Consider the following 26,572-nt stretch of genomic DNA (forward strand, 5'->3'; position numbering starts at 1 on the left):
AAATAATTGAATTATGGCAATGGTCCATAATTCAAAAACTAAAATTGCTGAGAGGTGATGAAATGGATTTCACTCCATCATGGTTCAGTTAAGGTGATGCGATAGCTAGATTTGGTTTCCAACAATTACTGTAATTTTTATTTATTATCCATTTTTAGAGAAATAAGGTCCTTAAATCTGTGACAGTATGCCTTCAAGGACCACACAGATATTGAGAGAGGAACCCGCTGTCGCCACTTCATGGGCTACTCTTTTTCAATTAGCAGCAAAGGATCTTTTATATGCACCATCCCATAGACAGGATAGCACATACCACGGCCTTTGATGTAGCAGTCGTGGTGCACTGGCTGCAATGAGAAATAGCCCAATGGACCCACTGACGGGGATCGATCCTAAACCGACCGCGCATCAAGCTCTCGGGTTTGGGTTTTGTTCTCATGTGTAAGTAAAGAAAATGGATACTGAATAGGTGTAAGGTGGAATGAGCGATTTGTATGACCTTTCCAGGTGAGCGTGACCCCAGGTGTATAGATTTAATAAATCAAACTTATTTAAGTTCATACAATTCCAATCAATTGATCGGTCAGCGCTAACTGGTTTTTATCAGTGATGAAATTCTGACTGATTCCCAGTATCAATTACTCGACCACAACCCACCGGCATCGGTGTCCTCGTGGTTAAGTCATCGGTAAAAAAATGCTAGATAAGGGTTCGCAGCCCAGTACTGGCTTCTATCCAGAGCGAGTTTTAACGACTCAGTTGGTAGGTGTAAGGCCACTACACACTAATTTCTCTCACTAACCACACACAATTAACAACTAACCCACTGTCCTGGACAGCCAGCCCAGATAGTTGAGATGTGTGTTCCCAGGACAGCGTGCTTGATCACGAAAATAAGTTGAAATGAATGAAATGACCACAACCCATCCCATCTCAGATGCGCTCAACCACTGAACATTTCCCCAACTCCACCCCCTCCTCCACACACCAATAACAAAAAGACACAAGATCGTTATGAGTACTGAAACGGTACTAATGAACGTGTCAAGTTTTAAGTTTGACACGAGACAGAATGAGCGCCATGTGCTTGTTTCCCCGTTTGTTCACTCGACGGTATATCCGGCTGGGTACGTGACATGGAAGCCCGGCGGACAGCTTGGGGTGTTACAGCACAGCCCGGGACCCGGGGCTTGCAGGTGACACTCATCAGGCAGGTTCCACTGGACACACCTGAAAAAACAGGTCATAGTAACACGTCAGATATGGACTAGAAAGGAATAAGGAACGAAGGACATGTTTTATTTAACGACACACTCAACACATTTTATTAACGGTTATATGGCATCGGACATATGGTTAAGGACCACACAGATATTGAGAGAGGAAACCCACTGTCGCCACTTCATGCGCTGCTCTTTTTCGATTACCAGCAAGGGATCTTTTATATGCAAGATCCCATGGACAGGATAGTACATACCATGGCTGTGATACTTGATATAGGCAAGGGTGGGAAAGAAAGATAGTTTGTTTTATTTAACAACACCACTAGCTCATTTGCTCATTGTGACACGTGGTCAGACGAAATCTGCTATATTTTTCCATTAGTAGCAAGTTATGTCCATAGACAGGACAGCACATACAACGGTCTTTGGTATACCAATCGTGGGGCACTGGCTGGGACGACAAAAAGCCCAATGAGAAACTTGTTCCACCAAGGAGATTTGATCCTTTGACCGACGCACCTTAGGCGAGTGCTCTGTCGACTGCGCTAGATCCGACGCCATATAACCGTAAATGAAATGTGTTGAGTGCATCGTTAAAGCATTTCCTTCCTTCCCTTTGAAGTTTGATTTGTTTGCCGTCTGCAACCTCAAACTTGTCAGTTTAGAATTTGGGGACCCCCAAACAATATCCTGGATCCACCCCTGTTGTATTAATATGGATTAACTTGTGCCCTAGTCCGAACGGACATGGAAAATGTGGTTCTTTCTATGTCCGAAAATTGTCATATTACCCTATATATATATATAGCTGGTATTCAAAACTTGTGGCACCATGTTTCAACCGTTTCTCGACCGAAATAGTGCAACAAATGGACACACAAACCAAAAATGTATAACCTACAATAGGGCCTACTCACTAAATCCTGATTGAAGTAGTTGCGTCATTATTAACAAAATAAATCCTCCAACGACGACCTCAAAACTTTTCGCACCATTTTAAATTGGCTAAATAAGGAATAAGGAAAGTATTGACTTAATGTGCGCCCCATAATAAGTCTTGTTAAAGGGTTACTGAAGGATGATAACCAGCCTCGGTGGTGCAGTAGTTAAGCCATCGGACTACAGGCTGGTAGGTACAAGGTTTGCAGCCCGGTACCGGCTCCAACCCCAGAGCGAGTTAAGTTCTTAAGGGCTCAATGGGTAGGTGTAAGGCCGCTACACCCTCTTCTCTCTCACTAACCACTAACCACTAACCAACTAACTATTAACCCACTGTCCTGGACAAACAACCCAGATAGCTTAGGTGTGTGCCCAGGACAGCGTGCTTAAACCTAAAATGAAATGAAGGATGATAGTCCGTCACCTTGATCGACACTTGTAGAACCCCTTCATGGCGTCTTCACAAGTACACTTGTAGTTGCAGCCGTCATTCCACGTCTGGTGCTGTTTGTAGTTCTTACCTTTGTACACACAGAAGTCTGGGAAATAAACATCAAGAGAAAAAGTTAAAGTTTGTTTTGTTTATTGACACCACTAGAGCACATTGATTTATTAATCGTCGGCTATTGGATGTCAAACATTTGGTCATTTTGACGTATAGCCTTAGAGTTAAAGTTTGTTTTACTAAATGACACCACTAGAGCACATTGATTTATTAATCGTCGGCTATTGGATGTCAAACATTTGGTCATTTTGACGTATAGCCTTAGAGTTAAAGTTTGTTTTACTAAATGACACCACTAGAGCACATTGATTTATTAATCGTCGGCTATTGGATGTCAAACATTTGGTAATTTTGACGTATAGCCTTAGAGTTAAAGCCGCACACCCTAGTTCCATCCAGCGAAAATAAATTATAATTTGGTTAATCTACAAACCTGTAACACACTTAGATCACGTTTTTATCAAATGGAGTGAAAAAGTAGGTTTTATATCGATTAATACCATAGGAATCCCCATGTCCCAATTGCTTGAAATAATTTTGAAAGTTAGTATTCTGATGTCACCGGTAGATGTCGCTCGAAGCACAACAATGCCTACGTCACGACAAATTTCACAGACTTGGGGTGCGTTCGTTTCACCTCTCCTGGACATGTTCCAACTGTTCTGTCCTGGTTGTATCCCCTATCCAGATATCGTAAGACTTAGCAAAATTATTGGTTTTAAGGGTTTGTAACGTTTTGTATTGAGACACTTACTTGTCTGAACTTTATTGTTACTGAAAATGTTCACGAACTGTGAAGAAAAATCTCACAAATGAACAACAACAAATCGGATGTTGATTGCGCGAACCGTGCACGAGAAAACAAACCGAACCAAAATGATAACGGTCACGTGATATACCAGCGTCTGTGACATTGAAATGGAAATATCCCCTCTAAAAATAGATTGGACCTCGCTTGCTTAACGGTTTTTTCTCGACAACACGTCTTGTGAAAAAATGCAAAAAATGCATTTCGTGGTTTTACAAACATCAGGATTACCAAAAAGCACTTCAGGTGAATGGAAATGTGTATTCTAAATAATAAAATGTAATAAAGTGCAATTTTATTTGTGAAAAATGGGGTTTAATAGCGAAAAACAACGCCGTAATGGTTAACAAATAAACGTAACTAGGGTGTGTCCCTTTAAAGTTTGTTTTACTAAATGACACCACTAGAGCACATTGATTTATTAATCGTCGGCTATTGGATGTCAAACATTTGGTCATTTTGACGTATAGCCTTAGAGTTAAAGTTTGTTTTACTAAATGACACCACTAGAGCACATTGATTAATTAATAAACGCTATTGGATGTCAAACATTTGGTCATTTTGACGTATAGCCTTAGAGTTAAAGTTTGTTTTACTAAATGACACCACTAGAGCACATTGATTAATTAATAAACGTTATTGGATGTCAAACATTTGGTCATTTTGACGTATAGCCTTAGAGTTAAAGTTTGTTTTACTAAATGACACCACTAGAGCACATTGATTTATTAATCGTCGGCTATTGGATGTCAAACATTTGGTCATTTTGACGTATAGCCTTAGAGTTAAAGTTTGTTTTACTAAATGACACCACTAGAGCACATTGATTTATTAATCGTCGGCTATTGGATGTCAAACATTTGGTAATTTTGACGTATAGCCTTAGAGTTAAAGCCGCACACCCTAGTTCCATCCAGCGAAAATAAATTATAATTTGGTTAATCTACAAACCTGTAACACACTTAGATCACGTTTTTATCAATGGAATGAAAAAGTAGGTTTTATATCGATTAATACCATAGGAATCCCCATGTCCCAATTGCTTGAAATAATTTTGAAAGTTAGTATTCTGATGTCACCGGTAGATGTCGCTCGAAGCACAACAATGCCTACGTCACGACAAATTTCACAGACTTGGGGTGCGTTCGTTTCACCTCTCCTGGACATTTTCCAACTGTTCTGTCCTGGTTGTATCCCCTATCCAGATATCGTAAGACTTAGCAAAATTATTGGTTTTAAGGGTTTGTAACGTTTTGTATTGAGACACTTACTTGTCTGAACTTTATTGTTACTGAAAATGTTCACGAACTGTGAAGAAAAATCTCACAAATGAACAACAACAAATCGGATGTTGATTGCGCGAACCGTGCACGAGAAAACAAACCGAACCAAAATGATAACGGTCACGTGATATACCAGCGTCTGTGACATTGAAATGGAAATATCCCCTCTAAAAATAGATTGGACCTCGCTTGCTTAACGGTTTTTTCTCGACAACACGTCTTGTGAAAAAATGCAAAAAATGCATTTCGTGGTTTTACAAACATCAGGATTACCAAAAAGCACATCAGGTAAATGGAAATGTGTATTCTAAATAATAAAATGTAAGTAAAGTGCAATTTTATTTGTGAAAAATGGGGTTTAATAGCGAAAAACAACGCCGTAATGGTTAACAAATAAACGTAACTAGGGTGTGTCCCTTTAAAGTTTGTTTTACTAAATGACACCACTAGAGCACATTGATTTATTAATCGTCGGCTATTGGATGTCAAACATTTGGTCATTTTGACGTATAGCCTTAGAGTTAAAGTTTGTTTTACTAAATGACACCACTAGAGCACATTGATTAATTAATAAACGCTATTGGATGTCAAACATTTGGTCATTTTGACGTATAGCCTTAGAGTTAAAGTTTGTTTTACTAAATGACACCACTAGAGCACATTGATTAATTAATAAACGTTATTGGATGTCAAACATTTGGTCATTTTGACGTATAGCCTTAGAGTTAAAGTTTGTTTTACTAAATGACACCACTAGAGCACATTGATTTATTAATCGTCGGCTATTGGATGTCAAACATTTGGTCATTTTGACGTATAGCCTTAGAGTTAAAGTTTGTTTTACTAAATGACACCACTAGAGCACATTGATTAATTAATAAACGTTATTGGATGTCAAACATAAGGTCATTTTGACGTATAGCCTTAGAGTTAAAGTTTGTTTTACTAAATGACACCACTAGAGCACATTGATTAATTAATAAACGCTATTGGATGTCAAACATTTGGTAATTTTGATGTATAGCCTTAGAGTTAAAGTTTGTTTTGCTTAATGACACCACTAAAGCACATTGATTTATTAATAATCGGCTATTGAATGTCAAACATTTGGTAATTTTGACGTATAGTCTTAAAGAGGAAACCCGCTACCTTTTACTATTAGTAGCAAGGAATATTATATCTCACAGACAGGAAATAAGTTCAATGGGCCCACAGACAGGTATCAATTCTAGACCGACCACGCATCAAGTGAGCGCTTTACCACTGAGCTACGCACCCCCCCCCCCCCCCCCCCCGACCCCGGTTAAGTGCAGAAGAAAAAATACATCTAGATTAAAAAATAAATACACTATCTTGAAACATTGTACACGGCTTGTTCAGTTATTGGTCCAATCGGGGGTGGGGTGGTGGGGTGGAGGGGGATGTTTGGGTGTACACCCTTTTTTCTCTACTTCAAAATCCCCAGTGTTTGACTTTATAATAAAAGAGTACAGTAAATCCAGTGTTTACATTTATTTCTTTGAGGGATTATTGCCAACAAGTGCCCACACTATTATGACATCACAAAGCTATATTATGACATCACAAAGTTGTATGATGACATCACAAAGTTGTATTATGACATCAGAAAATTGTATGATGACATCACAAAGTTGTATTACTTACTGGTTCCTAGTCCAGTTGGACAATTTGGTTTTTTGCAACACTGGCCAGGCATAGCGGTCAGAGTGCAAGATGGCGGCAAGTTCTTGTACACAGCACATCTGTAAAACAACCATTATATAATAATGTATACTAGATGGCGAATCCAATGACATTATGCGATATATTTTTAAATAACATATTTTCACCATGAATTGCAAACTAAATCAAGTTACGTAATGTTTGTTTTGTTTAACGACAACAATAGAGCACATTGATTTATTAATCATCGGCTATCGGCTATGTCAAACATTTCGTAATTCTAATACAGTTTTCAAAGGAAACAATGCCATATTTCCCCATTAGTAGCCAGAAATCCTTTATATACATTTTCCCATAGACAGAATAGCACATGTCACAGCCTTTGATATATCAGTCATGGGATACTAGTTGCGACGGAAAATCCACAAGAAAACTGATCCACTGAGGGGCATCAATTCTACGACCCAAGTACTATAGGCAAGCATTCTACCGATAGGTGTAGTATCCCGGCAACTTACTTTGATTGACAGGTATAGTATCCCGGCAACTTACTTGATTGACAGGTATAGTATCCCGGCAACTTACTTTGATTGACAGGTGTAGTATCCCGGCAACTTACTTTGATTGACAGATGTAGTATCCCGGCAACTTACTTTGATTGACAGGTATAGTATCCCGGCAACTTACTTTGACAGATGTAGTATCCTGACAACTTACTTTGATTGGCATGTGTAGTATCCTGCCAACTTACTTTGATTGACAGGTATAGTATCCCGTCAACTTACTTTCATTGACAGGTATAGTATCCCAGCAACTTACTTTGATTGACAGGTATAGTATCCCGGCAACTTACTTTGATTGACAGGTGTAGTATCCCGGCAACTTACTTTGATTGACAGGTGTATCCCGACAATTTACTTTAATTGACAGGTATAGTATCCCGGCAACTTACTTTGATTGACGGGTGTAGTATCCCGACAGTTTACTTTGATTGACAGGTGTAGTATCCCAGCAACTTACTTTGATTGGCATGTGTAGTATCCTGCCAACTTAATTTAATTGACAGGTGTAGTATCCTGACAATTTACTTTAATTGACAGGTGTAGTATCCTGCCAACTTACTTTGATTGACAGGTGTAGTATCCCGACAGTTTAGTTTAATTGACAGGTGTAGTATCCTGCCAACTTACTTTGATTGACAGGTGTAGTATCCCGACAATTTACTTTAATTGACAGGTATAGTATCCCGGCAACTTACTTTGATTGACAGGTGTAGTATACTTTAATTGACAGGTGTAGTATCCCGACAACTTACTTTGATTGGCATGTGTAGTATCCTGCCAACTTACTTTAATTGACAGGTGTAATATCCCGGCAACTTACTTTGATTGACAGGTGTAGTATCCCGGCAACTTACTTTGATTGACAGGTGTAGCATCCCGGCAACTTACTTTGATTGACAGGTGTAGTATCCCGACAACTTACTTTGATTGACAGGTGTAGCATCCCGACAATTTACTTTCATTGACAGGTGTAGTATCCCAGCAACTTACTTTGATTGGCATGTGTAGTATCCTGCCAACTTACTTTAATTGACAGGTGTAGTATCCCGACAATTTACTTTAATTGACAGGTGTAGTATCCTGCCAACTTACTTTGATTGACAGGTGTAGTATCCCGACAATTTACTTTAATTGACAGGTGTAGTATCCCGGCAACTTGCTTTAATTGACAGGTGTAGTATCCCGACAACTTACTTTGATTGACAGGTGTAGTATCCCGACAATTTACTTTGATTGACAGATGTAGTATCCCAGCATCTTACTTTAATTGACAGGTGTAGTATCCCGACAATTTACTTTAATTGACAGGTGTAGTATCCCGGCAACTTACTTTGATTGACAGGTGTAGTATCCCGACAACTTACTTTGATTGACAGTTATAGTATCCTGCCAACTTATTTTGATTGACAGGTGTAGTATCCCGACAACTTGCTTTGATTGACAGGTGTAGTATCCCAGCAACTTACTTTGATTGACAGGTATAGTATCCTAACAACTTACTTTGATTGACAGGTGTAGTATCCCGACTTGCCGTTGACGCACGTGCAGCTCTTGTCGCACCCATCCTGCCAGGTTTCTCCCTGACTGTGGATCTTCCCCTTGTAAACACATACGTCGGCTGTATGGTGGGGAGGGAAACAGCAACAAACATAGTAATTAGCTTTGAAGTAGTGTTCGTCCAGGGAAAGTGGAAGGTGGGGTCGGGTAGGGTGGGGTGGGGTGGGGTGGGAGGAGGGTCACGGAGAACAGGACGAAGTTGTATTATTTTCTGACTACCTGGGTCTGACATTACTTTTTACAAGTTTTCAAAATGTTCTGTTGAAACCACTCACATTAAAAATTAATTATTTATAACTTGACATTTTATGCATGTTCATTATTTAAATATTTACGGTTTTCTTTTGTGATAGGTGGATAAGATAATGTTTGTCCAGGATTGGTTAATTGTTGATGTTTGTTTGTGTCTTTTTTCTTTTTCTTTTTTTGTGTTTGGTTTGTTTGTTTTCTTTATTTTATTTGGGGATATAATAATTTTCATTTGTATCATATGTATACACATTTTGCAAACCAGTGTCCGTCATATGTATATAAAAAACCTGTTCTCAGCCTAACATCTCGACATGTATATCAGAGGCGAATCTAGGGGGGGGGGGGGGGGCAGGTGCCCGGCCCTACCCTAAATTCTGCGATTTTCTTTTTACAATCCCCCTCCAAACCTCCCCCAAAGTTCCTTTTGCATTCTGCCTCAAGTCAATGGCCCCACTAAATGGATTTTCTGGATCCGCCACTGTATATATACTTACTGTGACCGACTATGGAGCCAGTTCCCGCACTTGCTGAAAGTAAACGTGAAAATAGAACAGCATTATTAAAATCATTACTTGTATTTTTATCAGTTAACTTGACCTAAGGTAGCATTTCATGTATGTTTCAAACAAGTAGATCTGCTAATATGAATGTTATTTCGTCCTCAGAATAATTTGAGTCATATTTCTATAAAACTTTCAATTCCTTGCCTGGAATATTATTCTATGTACATCAGTCTGCAACATCTTGCATCCTTTTACGGCACGCTTTGGAATGGCAGTACTCCTACAGACGAAGTTGGAACCATATTTTATATCGTACGTTAAAGTTTGTTATGTTTAACGACACGATTAGAGCACACTGATGAATGAATAATCGACTATTGGATGCCAAAAATATGGCCATTTTGACACAGTCATAGAGAGGAAACCCGTTACATTCTTCGGCTCTCTTTTGTAGACAAAACACCCGACAGACATGGTTGCATACACCCACGACTCATAAACCAGCCGATCATTAATTAATCATTCTGCTCTAGTGGTGTCGTTAAACAAAACAAAACAACATATCATAAACATAAAAACCCCAACACCCCCACCCAAAAAACAACAACAACAAACCCCCCCAAAAAACAAAAAACAACAACCCCAAAACAAAAACCCAAAACACCGATTACAACATAGATATTTTCCACCTTCAGTGAAAATTTTAGGACCATACATGTAAGTCAAATGTTGTTAAAATAGCAACCGATTCAAAATGGTAACTTATGTTTTTAATGCGACAGACAGGAGGGCAATAGGTGCAATGAACGTCGCACTTCTTTTACTTACAATTTTGAGTCTGTTGCTATTTTAATAATATTTGACCTATGGGCCTATAGTGAGTGTCATTATATATTCGAGAAATTAGTTGATACATTGAATGAATACTAATTATTATAATTCAAAGTTGATTTAAAATATTTTTTAAAGATTTAACATTTTCAGCCCATCACGAGTGAGAAGTGGTAGTAAATGATATATATATATATATATATATATATATATATACTCTTCAAAAAAAGTAGGGGAACTCTAGTAAGAATTTACCATTGCCACAATTGTAAGGTATATTAGCTGTAGGGAATGGTTATATGATAATAGTTAATTAATTGGGCAAACATTACAACCGGTAGTTTAGTATTACAGTAGGTTTTATGACCACCAAAGATCTTGAAGGACGATTGGGGTCAGAAGTGAAATTTGAAAGGTTTTTTTATCAGTAAATCGCAAATTCAAACAATAAAAATGACTAAAAACAAAACAATAACAACTGTATGATCAACAGAATGAAAAAAGATTGACAGAAATAATGTTCCATAGTGATTAATCGACCTTCCTGGAAATGGTCAAAATCGAAAATGACACCCTACGCACGTGTACGAGGCAGCTGCGTGATGCACATGCAAACTATGGAATGTGTTTCGGCGCATTGATAAACAGACCTGAACGTTCTTTACTAGGATGTCTGTGGTCAAAACGTATGTTCGGACTAATAGTTGATATTAACATTAATATTTCAGGTTCCCCTACTTTTTTTTGAAGAGTATATATATTTATAAAAACCTGTGATATTCACACTGGTCTGATATATTTCTAGAAATCACGGTGGTTCAGGTACTGGTTGGAGTGTATGGGTGTTTAGTTAATACCACTTGATGGAACGACTCATGCGACTCATTCCATCAATCCATTCAACTGATTGCGTTTTTTCTCCAGCCAGTGCACCACAATTGGTCAAAAACCGTGGTATGTGCTTTCCTGTCTGTGGGAAAGTACGTATAAAAGATCCCTTGCTGCTAATGGAAAAATGCATTGGGTTTCTTATGATGAATACGAGTCAGAATTATCAAATGTTTGACATCCAATAGCCGATGATTAATTAATCAATGTGCTCTAGTTGTGTGGTTAAACAAAACAATTTTTTTTTGTCATTCCATCAAGTGGTACTAACTCAACACCCATAAACACCACGCAGGCCTACAATGCCCGTGCTAGAAACCACAAATGATGAGCTTCCAAAATTAAAATAATGATTGCAGTTTCCCCCCATTTTGGTACCGGTATTCGAACATTTGGGTCCTGGTTACAACTCTATACATGAAACAAAAACGCTATAATAAAACCGTAGATAAAAGTACGTTGATATAGAAAACATTTTCAAAGTTAGTTCCTCGAAAGCTGGTAAAAAATCCTATGCACTATATTTTATATTGCGAGAGGAGAGGGGAACAGCAACCCATATTGGGGGGAGGGGGGGGGGTACCCACTCTGTATGTATGTATGTATGTATGTATCATTTTATAAAATTTAATAGTTAAAAAAGGTATGATTGAGGGGGGAGGGGGGAGGGGGGAGGGGGGGCGGGGGTATGGCCACTTGTACTATGTAATAATCGTGAACTTACAACATTTGTTGCAGAATTTAGCGCAGTTGGCCTTTGCCCAGCTCTCGTATGGCCCGACACACGACGACTGTCCGTACAGTGCACAGTTCTTCAGCTTGTCCTCACAGTTAGAGCTGGAACTTGCGGTGTCTGGGACAAACAAAACAAACACACTACTAACCAGCGTGTACACGAACTAAACGTTGATGTACTACTACTACATACATTATTAAAAACTACCGGTAATACGTTATCCATAATTTATCATCTAATGTTATATTCATCACATAATTATACGTACTGACCTACTGACGTCTAAAAGTATCTTTACAAGACTTGAAATTGTATTATAGAAAACTAACAAAGCGTACAGTGGGATATGGAAGTATTATGAAGTTCAAACATATAAACGTCACTTCATGATACATGCAAAGTGTTTGTTAAGTGGTTTCTAAATTGGTTCTCTTCGATTAGCAACAATATTTATCAAATTATTTGAATGTAAAGTTTCTTTTGGACGTCAGTATATAACACGTTATTCATAATTGTACCAATTAGCTTGTTGGAACAAAGACGGACAAATAGAGAATAATACATGAGTGGCCGTTAGATACCAAGTATCTCACAACGAGTTGTTTTAAAATGTATCTAACGAGCAAAAGCGAGTTTGATACGTTTTTAAACGAGTTGTGAGATAAATGGTATCTAACGGACATGAATGTATTATTCTGTTTCTTACATATCCTCAAAAACCAGATTTTAAGCAAATTTTAACATATTTTGCGACTAAAAGTTATTTACAGCCGTTGCACTTGTAGCTAACTTACGCGTCACAGACCCATGATTGTCAGGTTAACTACACGTCACAATGTAATCAATTTCCATCGTGTAGTTTTTCATTGGATGTATGGCATTGGTGACCTGGTCATCACCTAGGAGCAGCCAGTCGTATGTCTTGAAATTGTTAACACACGTACATGTGTAAACAACCATGTGTTAATAAAACATAACGCATGGTGTTCTCACCAACGGGTGTGTAAGAAAGAGAGTTTCCTGTTTAGAATGCAGTTTGCTGCATTGTAAGATGTTTCCAACTAATAAAATATTTCTACGTTAAACTTACATATTAAATATATTTTCTTGTTTAGAATATCAGTGTCTGTATAGTCAATGTGTTTCTGGTCGTTTTAATATTTGTAACAAGCCCAAACTGGATTTTGTCTTCAAATAATTTCATACGCACGAAAACAATTTATTTTAGGAAATAAAATGAAATTTAACCTAGTACAAATATTAGAACGATCTGAAACACGTTTAATATACAGCCACTAATATTTTATGCAGAAAAATATGTTTGATATGTAATTACAATCGTTAAAAAGTCTCTGTTAGTCGATAACATCTTAAAAATAGCAGCAAACTCAGGGATGTCCCTTTAAGGTCTGTGTAAACAAGATGTTTGTTGTACTAGATCTAAGCGGATTTTACCTTCTAATCATTTCGTACGTAAGAAATGGAAAATATTACAAAGCAAAATGAACAGTGACTGCTACACATTGGATATACAGATACTGGTATTCTAATAATAAAAACAAAAATATATTTAATTTTAGTCCCCCAAAAAGCTCTGTTAATCGAAAACATCATACAATGGCTGCAATCTCAGGACAGGTCCTATAAGTTCTTTGTTTCAACAGCACGAAGTCTTCTCTATGCTACGTTTTAGTAGAATAAAATTAGATTTATTTTAAAATTTTGATTGCACAGAATATATTTATGTTTGTAGCAGAAGAGAAAATAATGAATAGGCCCTATATTATCTAATTTTCATTAATTATTAAAGTTTTAAATATTAAAGATATCATAAATTAAGCATTATTATTAGTGTACATACATTAAATTGAATAATAAGGGATACATCATCAATGGCGTAGCCAGCACGAGGCAATCGAGGCACTTGCCTTGTCTGGAATTTCCCCAGATTTATTTTATTTTTCCCATGACACTGATATTTATTTTACAGGTCTGGGTTTTCGTCGGCGTTTTTTCCTCTCTGGCTACGCCCCAGATCATATGCAAACTTCTTATATGTTGTACATTTAATATTTTACTGTCTGTGTTATGATCCCACATGCATAGTGAATATGAAATAAGACTTTCATTAGGATTGTAAAAAAAATAAATTCACACAAAGATGCTTGAAAATAGTGTAATCTCTTTTGCACATTAATGGATAAATAACAAAAATATTTCTACCAAATATATATTAACATATATTTTTAAGGCTCGTTTATAGAGTCGATAAAGCATGACATAAATCTAAGAAGAATGTTTCTTACGTTTATTATATATTTGCTTTCATTAATACTTGATCAAGGAAATATTCGACAAGAAATGAATAGATCTACCTGGATTGAAGACAACTAAAAAGATAAAAATTACAAAGGCTGTATTTTCAGGACCTTCGGTATCCTAGAGTAGAGGTGCGTGTCTCCAGCCTCCACGTCAAGCACCCGTACAGATATAAAATAGATATTAATTTGGCAGTCACGTGAAACAATTTAATGCATAACGAATTAAGCTACAGAATGGACGCAAAAATGTTGATTTGTGAAAAAAAGAAGAACTCGAATTATCACGAATCTACGCTTCCTCATATTCTCTCTTTGTCATTATTAACTAAATATTAAAGATAAATTAAGCATTAATATTAGTGTACAGGCACTGAATTGAAAATCAAGGGATACAAGTGGCAGATGCAGAGTGAAATCGAGCTGAGCTCTCGCTCTAGCCAATGCACCACGACTGGTACATCAAAGACCGTGGTATGTGCTATCGTGTCTGTGTGATGGTGCGTATAAAAGATCCCTTGCTGCTAATCGAAAAGAGAAGCGCATGAAGTGGCGACAGCGGGTTTCCTCCATCAATATCTGTGTGGTCCTTAATGTCCGACGCCATATAACCGTAAATAAAATGTGTTGAGTGCGTCCTTCCTTCGAGCTGGAATTTGAAGTTTGCGGATGAGGAACTGAGCAGTGGTTAGTAATTTTGCAGGGGGCACTCAACACATTTTATTTACGGTTATATGGCGTCAGTTGCAGGGGCGAATACAGGATTTGTGTAGGAAGGGATAAAACGTTTAAAAAGGGCACCCACAGTCTTTACATTAACTGGCACTGCAACATGGCAATCTTTCCAGAAAACACCAAGCCGAGCAAGATATTACAATAACAATACATACATTTATTATATCACTGGTAAACTCAGGAAGCGCCTGTTGGATTCGGTAAACTGCTCATAATATAAATTCGTTGTATGCTCTATGCTTGGTTTTTAAAATATGTCTCATGTGCTGTTTCCAATACAAGAAAAAGATGCAAACACTTGAAACCCCTTCGCCTCTGAATTGACCACTGGTATACCTACTGCACATGTTGCAGGTTTTCTCGACCCCCCCCCCCCCCCCCGAATTGGCCACTGGTATACCTACTGCACATGTTGCAGGTTTTCTCGACCCCCCCCCCCCCCGAATTGGCCACTGGTATACCTACTGCACATGTTGCAGGTTTACCTGACCCCCCCCCCCCCGAATTAACCACTAGTATACCTACTGCACATGTTGCAGGTTTACTTGACACACACACACACACACACACACACCCCGAATTGACCACTGGTATACCTACTGCACATGTTGCAGGTTTTCTTGCCCCCCCCCCCCCCCCGAATTAACCACTGGTATACCTACTGCACATGTTGCAGGTTTTCTTGCAGTTGATTTGGGAGAACTGAACGTAGACCGTGCACAGATTCGATCCCAGCAAGTGACAGTTGTTCACCTTGTCCGAACAACCTCCCTGGTTAGGTGTGGTGCTCGCAGAACCATCTTAAACGAAATAGTGTCAGACATCACAAATAAACAACAACTTATAAATAAAGAATACTACACGAGTGGCAATCTGATTGAAACAGCTCTAATGGTCTGTTAAGTCTAATTGTCGAGCGGAACGTAGCCCAGTGGTAAAGCGGTCGCTTGATGCGCGGTTGCTTTGGGATCGACCCCCGTCGGTGGGACCACGGGACTATTTCTCGATTCAGCCAGTGCATCACGACTGGTATATCGAAGTTTGTGGTATGTACTATCCTGTCTGTGGGATGGTGCATAGAAAAGATCCCTTACTGCATTAGGAAAAATGTAGTTGGTTTCCTCTGATGGTTACGTGTCAGAATTACCAAATGTTTGACATCCAATAGCTAATGATTATTTAATCAATGTGCTCTAGAGGTGTCGTTAACCAAAAACAAGAGATTCTTATTGGTCTAATTATTAACCAGTTGAGGTAATTTTAATTAGATTGCACGAGTGGCCGATACATTCCATTTATCTTACAACGAGTTGTTGTAAAACCAATCTGATTAAACTTAACGCTACTGGTCTACCAATAGATCTAACAGCATTGCGTGGACTCCCATGTCCAGGTGGCATTTCATCTATAAATAAAAATTTAAATATCGACCAATTACATTTCGTCTTTTATAGCGTTATTCGGGAGCATACAAATTCTAAAAATATCGGGCGAGACTATTTATGCAATAGGCGAATTTGTTGGTCTATTTCAACATTTAAAAAACTGGAGGAAAAGTGCAATAATAAACTCTGGATTGTATACTAGTATAAACAGATTTTATGGCTATACCATCACGGGGTTTGGTTTCGTCTTGAAACGGAATTTTCCGTAATCCCGAATGTTTTCAAATTCTTTTCAAATCACTGGCATGATTTTGCAAGTACGGGTTTGATTGGTTGAATGAAAGGTCAACTGGAAATGAGCTCCAGCGGGCTGCAGTTAGATCCACAGGTAATAGTAATTAACCAGTGGAGCTAATTTTAATTAGCTTGTTGTAAAACGTAAGCGAAAGTGAGTTGAATACGTTTATAAACGAGTTGAAAGATAAATGGTATCTAACTGACACAAATGTAGTATTATATATCTTACATATTCTGAAAAACTACGCTTGAACTAATTTTAAACGTGTTTTCCAAAAAACCCAACATATTTACGGCCCATGTGCTTCAAGTTAACTAATACGTCACAGAGCAATCTATTTTGATCGTGCTTTATTCATTGGATGGTATGGTTGTGGCAACCGGTTCATCATCTGTGAGCAGCCAATCGTATGTCGTTAAATCGATATCATACATATGTGGGTTTTATGGTGTGTGTTGCTATTTCATTAGATACAACATAGCACCGACTTCGATATAGATGCCTTCTATTAGCGACATTTTCCGTTATGAATATGATGCCGTCACTACTATTCTATTGGAAGTCTATGTGGTGGCAGTACTGCGGGTTTCTTCTCGTACTCTCTACTAGACCGAATGTCGCAACAGGCATGTGTTACTGTGTTATCCGTACTTTAAAATGGGCTTTTTCTCGTTCCAAACAGTGCACCACAACTGGTAAAAAAACCCCAAGGTATTTGCTTTCCTGTCTGTGGGAAAGTGCATATAAAAGATCTCTTGCTGCATTAGAAAAAATGTAGCGGGTTTCCTCTGACAACTACGTGTCAGAATGACCAAATGTTTGACATCCAATAGCCAATGATGAATTAATCAGTGTGTTCTAGTTTGAAATGTGCTGAGGTGTCGAAAAACAAACAACCTCGTCTTTTACCCATATCAACTATTGACGGCGGATCTAGCGCCGTGGAAGAGCGCTCGACTGGTGAGCTTTGATCGTGGAATGACTGAATCTAAATGACGAACTCGTATTCCCATATCAAAATCGTATATCTGCGCATGGCAGAGTCGAAAGGACATTAGGCAAAGTCGTGATTACTTTCATGATTCACTATCAGGTGCTCGACCTCAAGAGGACCGTCACTCCTCTAGGTGACCCGTAACAGGATGTTTCATCCATCCTGCACCGCCCGTAGGAGGACCGCCACCCCAAACTAGGTTTAAAAAGCCCAAACTTGCAGAGGATAGAATCAATGAATTAATATTTAACGACTCGCCAGCACGTCGTAGAATCAAACCCCCTCTATGGACGAGTTTTCTGATTGATTTGTTCCCAACCCAATGTTTGAATTTTCTCTAACTCTATATATTTGAATGATTAAATGTTTAAAAACCAATAGCCGATGATTAATAAAGTTCATTGTCTAGTGGAATCGTAAAAAAGACCCAAACTTTTGTCCTCGGATATTAGGTCTGTGGGTTCATTCTTCTTTCGCTACTTACGACGATTATGCAAACAAGAATAGCTGCCGTACAGTTATACAATGAAAAGAATCTCAGATATACTATTTTAGACTAAAGTTGTTTTATGGCAATAAAAAAGAAATGAAATGTTAGGTTAGATTGCAATGTCAAGAGTGTGGTGTCAAAGCTTATGATATGTTGTGGCAAATGCTATTATAATGTGTCATTTTAAATGTTATAATAATATATCTGTGGTGTCAAATGTTATGCTAATGTGCGGTGTCCGTAAAGTATAATAATATATAGCGTTAAAGCTTATGATAATGTATCGTGTCAAAGGTTATGATAATTTCTTGTATCAAATGTCCTGTTAATGTCTCATGTCAAAGGTTATGACAATGTCTGATATTATGCTACTTATACTCAATGAATTTATAATTGAGATGAGTAAGAGTAATCTTCGAGGAATTTGTTTTGAATGAAAATATTAATGATATATTAATGCTTCTCTTTGCTGAAGTTGGTGTACTTATTGATGATACAGTAATAGGTTTGCAAAAAAAAAAAAGCTTGATGCGCTAAATACGTTTTGTGTAAAAGTGGATTAGAAGTTGATATTGATAAATCTAATACAATTGTATTTACAAACAGTGGAGACTTAAGGCGTAACGAGAAGTGGTTTTAGAAGGAATTCAATTAACTACTATGTCATGTTATAAGTATCTCTCCGTTTGAAATGGTCTAAGGCGAGGAAAGCCTGCTTTCCTATTTTTACTTTATTTAAGAGACACATTACATAATCAATAGTACTGTCCAGAATATATTTGATATTAAAATAGCCCCTGTTTTACTATATGGTTCTGAAATATGGGACTTTACTGATCGAGAATCGATTGAAAAGTTATTTTTTAAAAGGTATTTAAAAAGGTGTTTCAAAGAGAGTGTCTTCAAATACTGTGCTTGCGGAAATAGGGTGTGAAATATGTTAGCCGTTGTACACAATTTTGGTGTAAATTATTACATCGAAGATATCCCGAAGATTGTTATGATATTCTTGTGAAAATAGGTAGAGATTATTTATGTGTAAAATATGTTAGCCGTTGTATACAATTTTCGTGTAAATTGTTACATATAGATTCATCGAAGATATCCCAAAGCTTGTTATGATATTCTTGCGGAAATAGGTGGAGATTATTTATGTGTGAAATATGTTAGCCGTTGTTACGTATGGATTAATCGAAGATATTGCAAAGCTTGTTATGATATGTTGAAATGTTACCATGAAACTGGAAAAATCAAGTAGGTATCACGTGTAAGAACACTGTCGTTTCAAACATTGTTTCTTCATGTTTGGATTGCTCAACAATGTGACAGTATCAAGTTATTTATGTCCAGCTTTGTACAGAGATGCAAAGACATTGATTTTCAACACTGGCGTGATAAAATTAATACTTCTCATATTTTGAAGGCATATTCTTCTTATAAATCTCTTTTAGAAACAGAAAAGTATATATTATATTTGTCACAATATAAAGATATCTTGAGAACTGTTTTCTAAAATTAGGTGTTTGTCACATAAATTAAAAGTACAAAAAGCAGATCTAGAATTTATCCAGGAACAGAAAAAAAATGAAACTCTCTGTACAACGTGAAATCTCAATCAATTTGAAGATGAATATAATTTCTTTCAGTATGTACATATTATTGTTTAACTAAGCATGAAATATTTCATATCAGAATATTTTATAGTAAATCATTTAAGAAAAAATATAATTTATTATATAACATTTAGTGAAATATCTTAAAATATCAGTGAAGTAAAAGTGTTATCAGTCACTCAGTGATGATAACACATTTTAGAATGAAACTTTCACTATTTCACTCTAAAATGTGTTATCGTCACTGTAGAAAGTGTTATCTTCACTGTAAGAGAGCTGAAACTATTTTGCTGCTGGCATTTTAAAAATAAAGGTAAATTGCCAAAAGTTATATAAATAGAAAATTTCATGTGTTTTGTCAAATATGATTTATAACTCATCTTGTGAATTTTTCAATCATATCACACTCGTCACGCAAGAGCGACTCGTGAGATATGATTGCAAACTTCACTCAGTGATATATGATTTCGAATAAAAATATGAAATGTATTACTGGAATAGCTTTGTTTCTAAAGATAAATCTATCAGTTTAAATTGAATATGTATTGTAATTTGTATACGATTAGCGCACGATCAATTTGTTTTAAAAGTAGTTATCTTTGTCATATGGCCTCAATAACTGAATAAATGTTTTGCCATATATATTATACTTACGGCAGATGTTACAAAACTTTTTGCAGTTGTCTGTTGCCCACTGTCGGAACTGAGTGCAGACGTTGTTTCCGTAAGCAACGCAATTGCTTATTTTATCCGCACACGTTTGACCTCGTGTCAATGGGTTTCCTAATAAAAAATAATTTAGAAAACATAAAAATGTACTAACCATTAATTTTGTATTCAATTCTTTCAATTCTTTATTGAAACTTTGAGCAATAACATGCTGGAAAACGAATGAAAGATGCAAAATAGCACTATTACAATCAAAGGAGAATATAACAGAACATGAAAAAGTCGAGTTTGTCTCTAAATAACAATGACATAGGTTTCACATTTGTTTTTAATACTTTCAATAGATATTTACCTAAATTACACAATTCTTTAATGTTGTTTGTATTTAACAACTCTATTAATTTGTATTCAGACAGACAGACAGACAGACAGACAGACAGAATAAACTGCCTGTGTTTTGGTATTCCTATCAAAGTGTCTGGGCCCTTGCTTATAAAACCTTTACAGTCCAGACTCAATATCTGATGACGTCACACATATACAATTTGTACAACGTTTTCATGACATTAGTGTCTCAGACTCTATTAGTCTCGAGTCTAGACTCTAAAAGTTTGATAAGCACCAGGGCCCGTGCTTATAAAACTTTTAGAGTCCAGACTCAATCTCTAATGGTGTCACATGCATACAATTTGTTTCAGATGTTGACTCTTGAACCTACTGATCCTCGTTTCCGAGGTACGTAACTTTTCTGTTCAGTATACAGCTGATTTTGAAAAAAACTCTTTGGATTTGCCAAAAACTGATAATTTAACCGAAACATTTGTAAACGAGCTGTAGAAGCCACAACTATTTTACACTGCCCAATAACTAGGGTCAGTGGCTTTAAATTATGTTTAGTAGTATATATCTATGGAAATTGTTTTGAGTACTATATACATGTATCTATGGAAATTGTTTTGAGTAGTATATATCTATGGAAATTGTTTTGAGTAGTATATAACTATGGAAATTGTTTTGAATAGTATATAACTATGGAAATTGTTTTGAGTAGTATATAACTATGGAAATTGTTTTGAGTAGTATATTACTATGGAAATTGTTTTGAGTCGTATATAACTATGGAAATTGTTTTGAGTAGTAGGTATATATCTATGGAAACTGTTTTGAGTAGTAGGTATATATCTATGGAAGTTGTTTTGAGTAGTAGGTATATATCTATGGAAATTGTTTTGAGTAGTATATAACTATGGAAATTGTTTTGAGTAGTATACAATGTATAACTATGGAAATTATTTTGAGTAGTATATAACTATGGAAATTATTTTGAGCAGTATATAATTATGGAAATTTGTTTGAATAGTACGTAACTATAGAAATGGTTTTGAGTGAACTATAATTATATTATTCTATTATTATATTATTCAATGTAAATTGTTTTAAATAGTATACATGTATTACTATATTATTATACATGGAAAATGTTTTGAGAATTATATAACTATATTAATCTACATGGAAATCGTTTTAACTAGTATATAACTACATTTTTCTACATGCAAATAATTTTGAGTAGTATATAACTGTATTTTTCTACATGGAAATCGTTTTGAGTTGTATATAACTATATTATTGTACACGGAAATCATTTTGAGTGGAATATAACTATAGAATTGTATATGGAAATCGTTTTGAGTGGAATGTAACTATAGTATTTTGAATGTAAATCGTTTTGAGTAATATATAACTATATCATTATTCATGGAAATCGTTTAGAGTAGTGTATAACTCAAGTATTGTACATGGAAATCGTTTAGAGTGGTGTATAACTATATTATTCTACATGGAAATCGTTTTGAGTAGTATAGCTGTATAACTATATTGTATAGGTAAACACGATAGACGCCCCCGCAGTTGAAACACCTGCTTTCTCTCGTGAGTTTATCACGTTGTTAATATCAGATAGCCTACATGGATAGCTTTCATACAAAAAGGTAAATATGTTAAAAAGTTAACAACCGTAGAAATAACGTGAAAAGAATGTTTGTTTAATAACACCTCAGCACATTGTTTAATCAGTGAGTCTTAGCAGACTAATTGATAGTTAAATGTATGGTAATAATTGCAACAATTGATCTATGGAATTAGAAGAAACCAAGGACCATCGAACGACTATAATTACAATAAATAAATTGTTTTTGTCAGCAAGAAGTCTCTAGCCACCATTACCCATGCCGCTACTCTACGTAAGCTGTATCCTAACCGTCCGCGAGCGACGCGAACGATGCGAGCGATGCAAACGGTTATTTTAATAAATCATTGATTTCAATCGCCGTATCCTAACCGCACACGTACGGCGCGACCGGTTAGGATACAGCATAAAACTTAAAGCTGTATCATAAACGGCCGCGAGTGACGCGAGCGATTATTTTATAAATCTTTGCTTTCACAAGCTGCATCCTAACCGCACGCGTGCGGTTAGGAAAGAAAGAAAGAAAGAAATGTTTTATTTAACGACGCACTCAACACATTTTATTTACGGTTATATGGCGTCAAACATATGGTTAACAACCACACAGATTTTGAGAGGAAACCCGCTGTCGCCACTTCATGGGCTACTCTTTCCGATTAGCAGCAAGGGATCTTTTATTTGCGCTTCCCACAGACAGGATAGCACAAACCATAGCCTTTGTTGAACCAGTTATGGATCACTGGTCGGTGTAAGTGGTTTACACCTACCCATTGAGCCTTGCGGAGCACTCACTCAGGGTTTGGAGTCGGTATCTGGATTAAAAATCCCATGCCTCGACTGGGATCCGAACCCAGTACCTACTAGCCCGAGTACTCTGACTGTAAGAGAGCTAGACGGACATTTGGACATAAATACGCTCTCATTAGTCAGAGACCAAGCTATGTATTTTTTTTGGCAATTCCCGACAACCAAAAAGTTGGCAAAGATTTCCGCTCTAATATCACAACAATCCTATGTTTGACGTGAAATACTTTTATATCGATCATTTTCGAGTTGATTGATTAAAAGAAATTCAGATATTAATCACTAATACACACACTACAGAAAGAAACCCGACAGCACCCACATTCAGCTAAGTTTCGGCAAACTCCGGACAGCAGAATTCTAAGTTCGCCGACCTATATCGTGACGTTGCGTCACATGATCGCCCACTCAGCCATTCCGTCTTCCAGGGGCCATCTCAAAACGACAAGTGCCCGACAATCACCCAAAAAAGTTTGTTTTGTGTAACGACACCACTAGAGCACAATGATTCATTAATCATCGGCTATTGGATGTCAAATATTTGGTAATTTTATCACTGTGTTAGAGAGGAAACCCTCTACATTTTATCATTAGTAGCAAGTGATCTTTTATATGCACCATCCCACAGACAGGATAGCACATTGATTTCAATTGCCGCATCCCAACCGAAGGCGTGCGACACGACATAATTATCTATCGCGCCGTACGCGTCGCTCGCGGCCGATTAAGCTGTATCCTAACCGGACGCGAGCGATGCGAGCGATTATTTTAGAAATCATTCACTTCAATTGCTGCATCCTAACCGCACGCGTGCGACACAACATATAAATCTGTCGCGTCGCGCGCGTGTAGTTAGGATGCGGCAATGGAAATCAATGATTTCTAAAATAATCGTTCACATCGCTCGCGGCCGGTTAGGATAGAGCTTTAGGATACAGCTTTAAAGGGACTCTGCTGGGTGTGTTGCCATTGTTAAAATGTTTCCCACTAACAGAGATGTTTTAGTGATTAAAATTACATATTAAATATATTTGTCTACATAAAATGTGTCTACTTGAAATATCAGTGGCTACATTATTAGATGGGTTTCTGATAGTCCCAGGATTTGTATTGTGTTAAATTTTATTTTATTTCCTAATACTTATATTCTAAACAAGAAACTATATTTTATTCATTAAATTATTTTATTAATAGAAAACATATTTTAATGGCGGCGAACTGACGACAGTCTCTATAATAGGATCAGACTTAGGAAATAGGTCTCGATGAAAAACTTTATATAAAATTCAGAAATGCCTTTTCATATCTCCATTTTCAATTTCGATGACCCGTTCTAAATTATTATGCGTCAAAATTACCTTAAAATATTAAGCAATATTTTCTATTTGGCTTTAAACCTACGGGACATTTACAAATTCAGTAGCACTAAAACCGACCCTCGCTTGCTGCCGACCCTGGTCAGGCTGCTTGTGCTCCCTTGCACATGACAACGCGGCTGATCCCCCCCCCCCACCCCAAAACTCTTTCCTGTCCTGGTCGGAGGAGCCAGCGAAGTCAACACCTGCGCCCATGACAGGCGTGTACTACAACAGCTTGTTCTAAATGTGCACGTTAAAACCTATGACCTGACCTGACTTTTTCATATCACTATTTGAAAAAAAAGAAATGTTTTATTTAACGACGCAGTCAACACATTTTATTTACGGTTATATGGCGTCAGACATATAGTTAAGGACCACACAGATATGGACAAAAGAAACCCACTGTCGCCACTTCATGGGCTACTCAATTCGATTAGCAGCAAGGGATCTTTTTATATGCACCAGCCCACAGACAGGGTAGTACATACCACGGCCTTTGATATACTAGTCGTGGTGCACTGTCTGGTACGAGATATAGCCCAATGGGCCATACCCTCCGTGGGGGGGGGGGGCAGGGGGCAGTTACCCCCTTGAGAATCTCACCTTTTTTTTTTTACTCGAGAAAATAGCATACACATTCAGGGTTTAATTTGTATAGTGTTTCATTTGTTTATAAAAAGTAGTGCCCCCCCCCCCCCCCGGATTTTGATCAGGGTACGGCCCTGAACTATCACGTTTATTTATTGTATTTCTATATACAATTCTCGTTATTTAAATATTAGTATAATATAATAAACGAGTTACCAGTTATTATGACATTTATGTCCCGAGTGAAATGATTTTCACTTGTGACGAGTTTTAGCGAGTGACAAATGAAAATTAGTTCACGTCGCACAAAAATGTCATTGTAGTTAGTACCGAGTTTGTTATTGTCTTTATTACCTCAGATATTTGCTATAAAAAACCTTTTATGTTCCATATCCATGTATGTACATACATACAGAAAACATGTAAACCACTTTATAAATGCATACTGTTGTGAGTATTTTATTCACGTTCACAAATAATAAAAGAGTTATAATTATGTAAATTACACGAAGCAGTTTTAAGATTCTCTTTAATGGGAATAGATCGCGTTTTAATGGGAATAGATCGCGTTTTAATGGGAACTTTACAGTCATGTTGTTGATTTGGCCTAATATCAATATACCTTCATTTCTTACTTCAAAATCTGAAAATGGGCGAGTATACGTGTTTTAAAAATGAACTCTTTAATAAAGGGAACTTACCATTTACAGAGGTTAGTATCAAAACTAGGCCACAAATTTGTAATATACCGGTCATGTTGATATATCTACGCCGACACAGCACGTTGCTTTCTAATCATACGTCTTTGTTCACAAGATCTGGAACTCGAGATAAGATTTTATAATAATGTATAAATAGCACAATAGTTCTAGAGGAACCCCTGTCCTGGACGGAGGAACCGGTTGAGGCCAACATCTGCGCCCAGGACAGCCGTGCGATACAACAGCTTGCTCTGAATGTGCCCGTTAAACTCCCTGACCTGACCTGACCTAGAAGAACCATCAGGAGAGGACAAACCGAGGAATTGAGCGAGCTTCTGCCCCTCAGGAGAGTCCTACGTTTTGCAAACGTCTTATTGGGATCAAAGTTTGTTTTGTTTAACGACACCACTAGAGCACATTGATTTATTAATCATCGGCTATTGGATGTCGCGTCTTATTGGTGTTAGTAGGACTTTCAAATAATAACACATTTACCCCATTTGAATCAGATCAAAACTTTCTAACGTGGGACCGGCCTCGGTGGTGTCGTGGTTAAGCCATCGGACATAAGGCTGGTAGGTACTGGGTTCGCAACCCGCAGACCACTACACCCTCTTCTCTCTCACTAACCACTAACAAAGAAAGAAAGAAATGTTTTATTTAACGACGCACTCAACACATTTTATTTACGGTTATATGGCGTCAGACATATGGTTAAGGACCACACAGATTCTAAGAGGAAACCCGCTGTCGCCACTACATGGGCTACTCTTCCGATTAGCAGCAAGGGATCTTTTATTTGCGCTTCCCACAGGCAGGATAGCACAAACCATGGCCTTTGTTGAACCAGTTATGGATCACTGGTCGGTGCAAGTG

The 26,572-nt window shown here is 37.2% G+C and overlaps 1 protein-coding gene across 2 annotated transcripts; it reads right to left on the bottom strand.

The window, feature by feature from the left end:
- Positions 1-1,012: 1,012 nt before the first annotated feature.
- On the bottom strand, positions 1,013-25,801 carry LOC121389467 (kielin/chordin-like protein). 2 transcript variants are annotated; one of them, XM_041521104.1, is made up of 9 exons: positions 25,697-25,801; positions 20,259-20,387; positions 15,487-15,624; positions 11,760-11,888; positions 9,308-9,340; positions 8,505-8,622; positions 6,424-6,521; positions 2,587-2,701; positions 1,013-1,230 (listed from the first exon to the last, which is right to left on the bottom strand). In XM_041521104.1, the coding sequence occupies exons 1-9, from the start codon at positions 25,749-25,751 to the stop codon at positions 1,104-1,106; spliced, it is 942 nt and encodes a 313-aa protein (XP_041377038.1). In that variant the 5' UTR covers positions 25,752-25,801; the 3' UTR covers positions 1,013-1,103. The 2 variants fall into 2 exon arrangements, with proteins under 2 accessions (XP_041377038.1, XP_041377039.1); XM_041521105.1 differs by lacking the exons at positions 15,487-15,624; positions 20,259-20,387; positions 25,697-25,801 and adding an exon at positions 15,165-15,179.
- Between the last annotated feature and the right edge of the window lie 771 nt (positions 25,802-26,572).

This window comes from Gigantopelta aegis, chromosome 14, assembly GCF_016097555.1.
Source record: "Gigantopelta aegis isolate Gae_Host chromosome 14, Gae_host_genome, whole genome shotgun sequence".
NCBI lineage: Eukaryota > Metazoa > Mollusca > Gastropoda > Neomphalida > Peltospiridae > Gigantopelta > Gigantopelta aegis.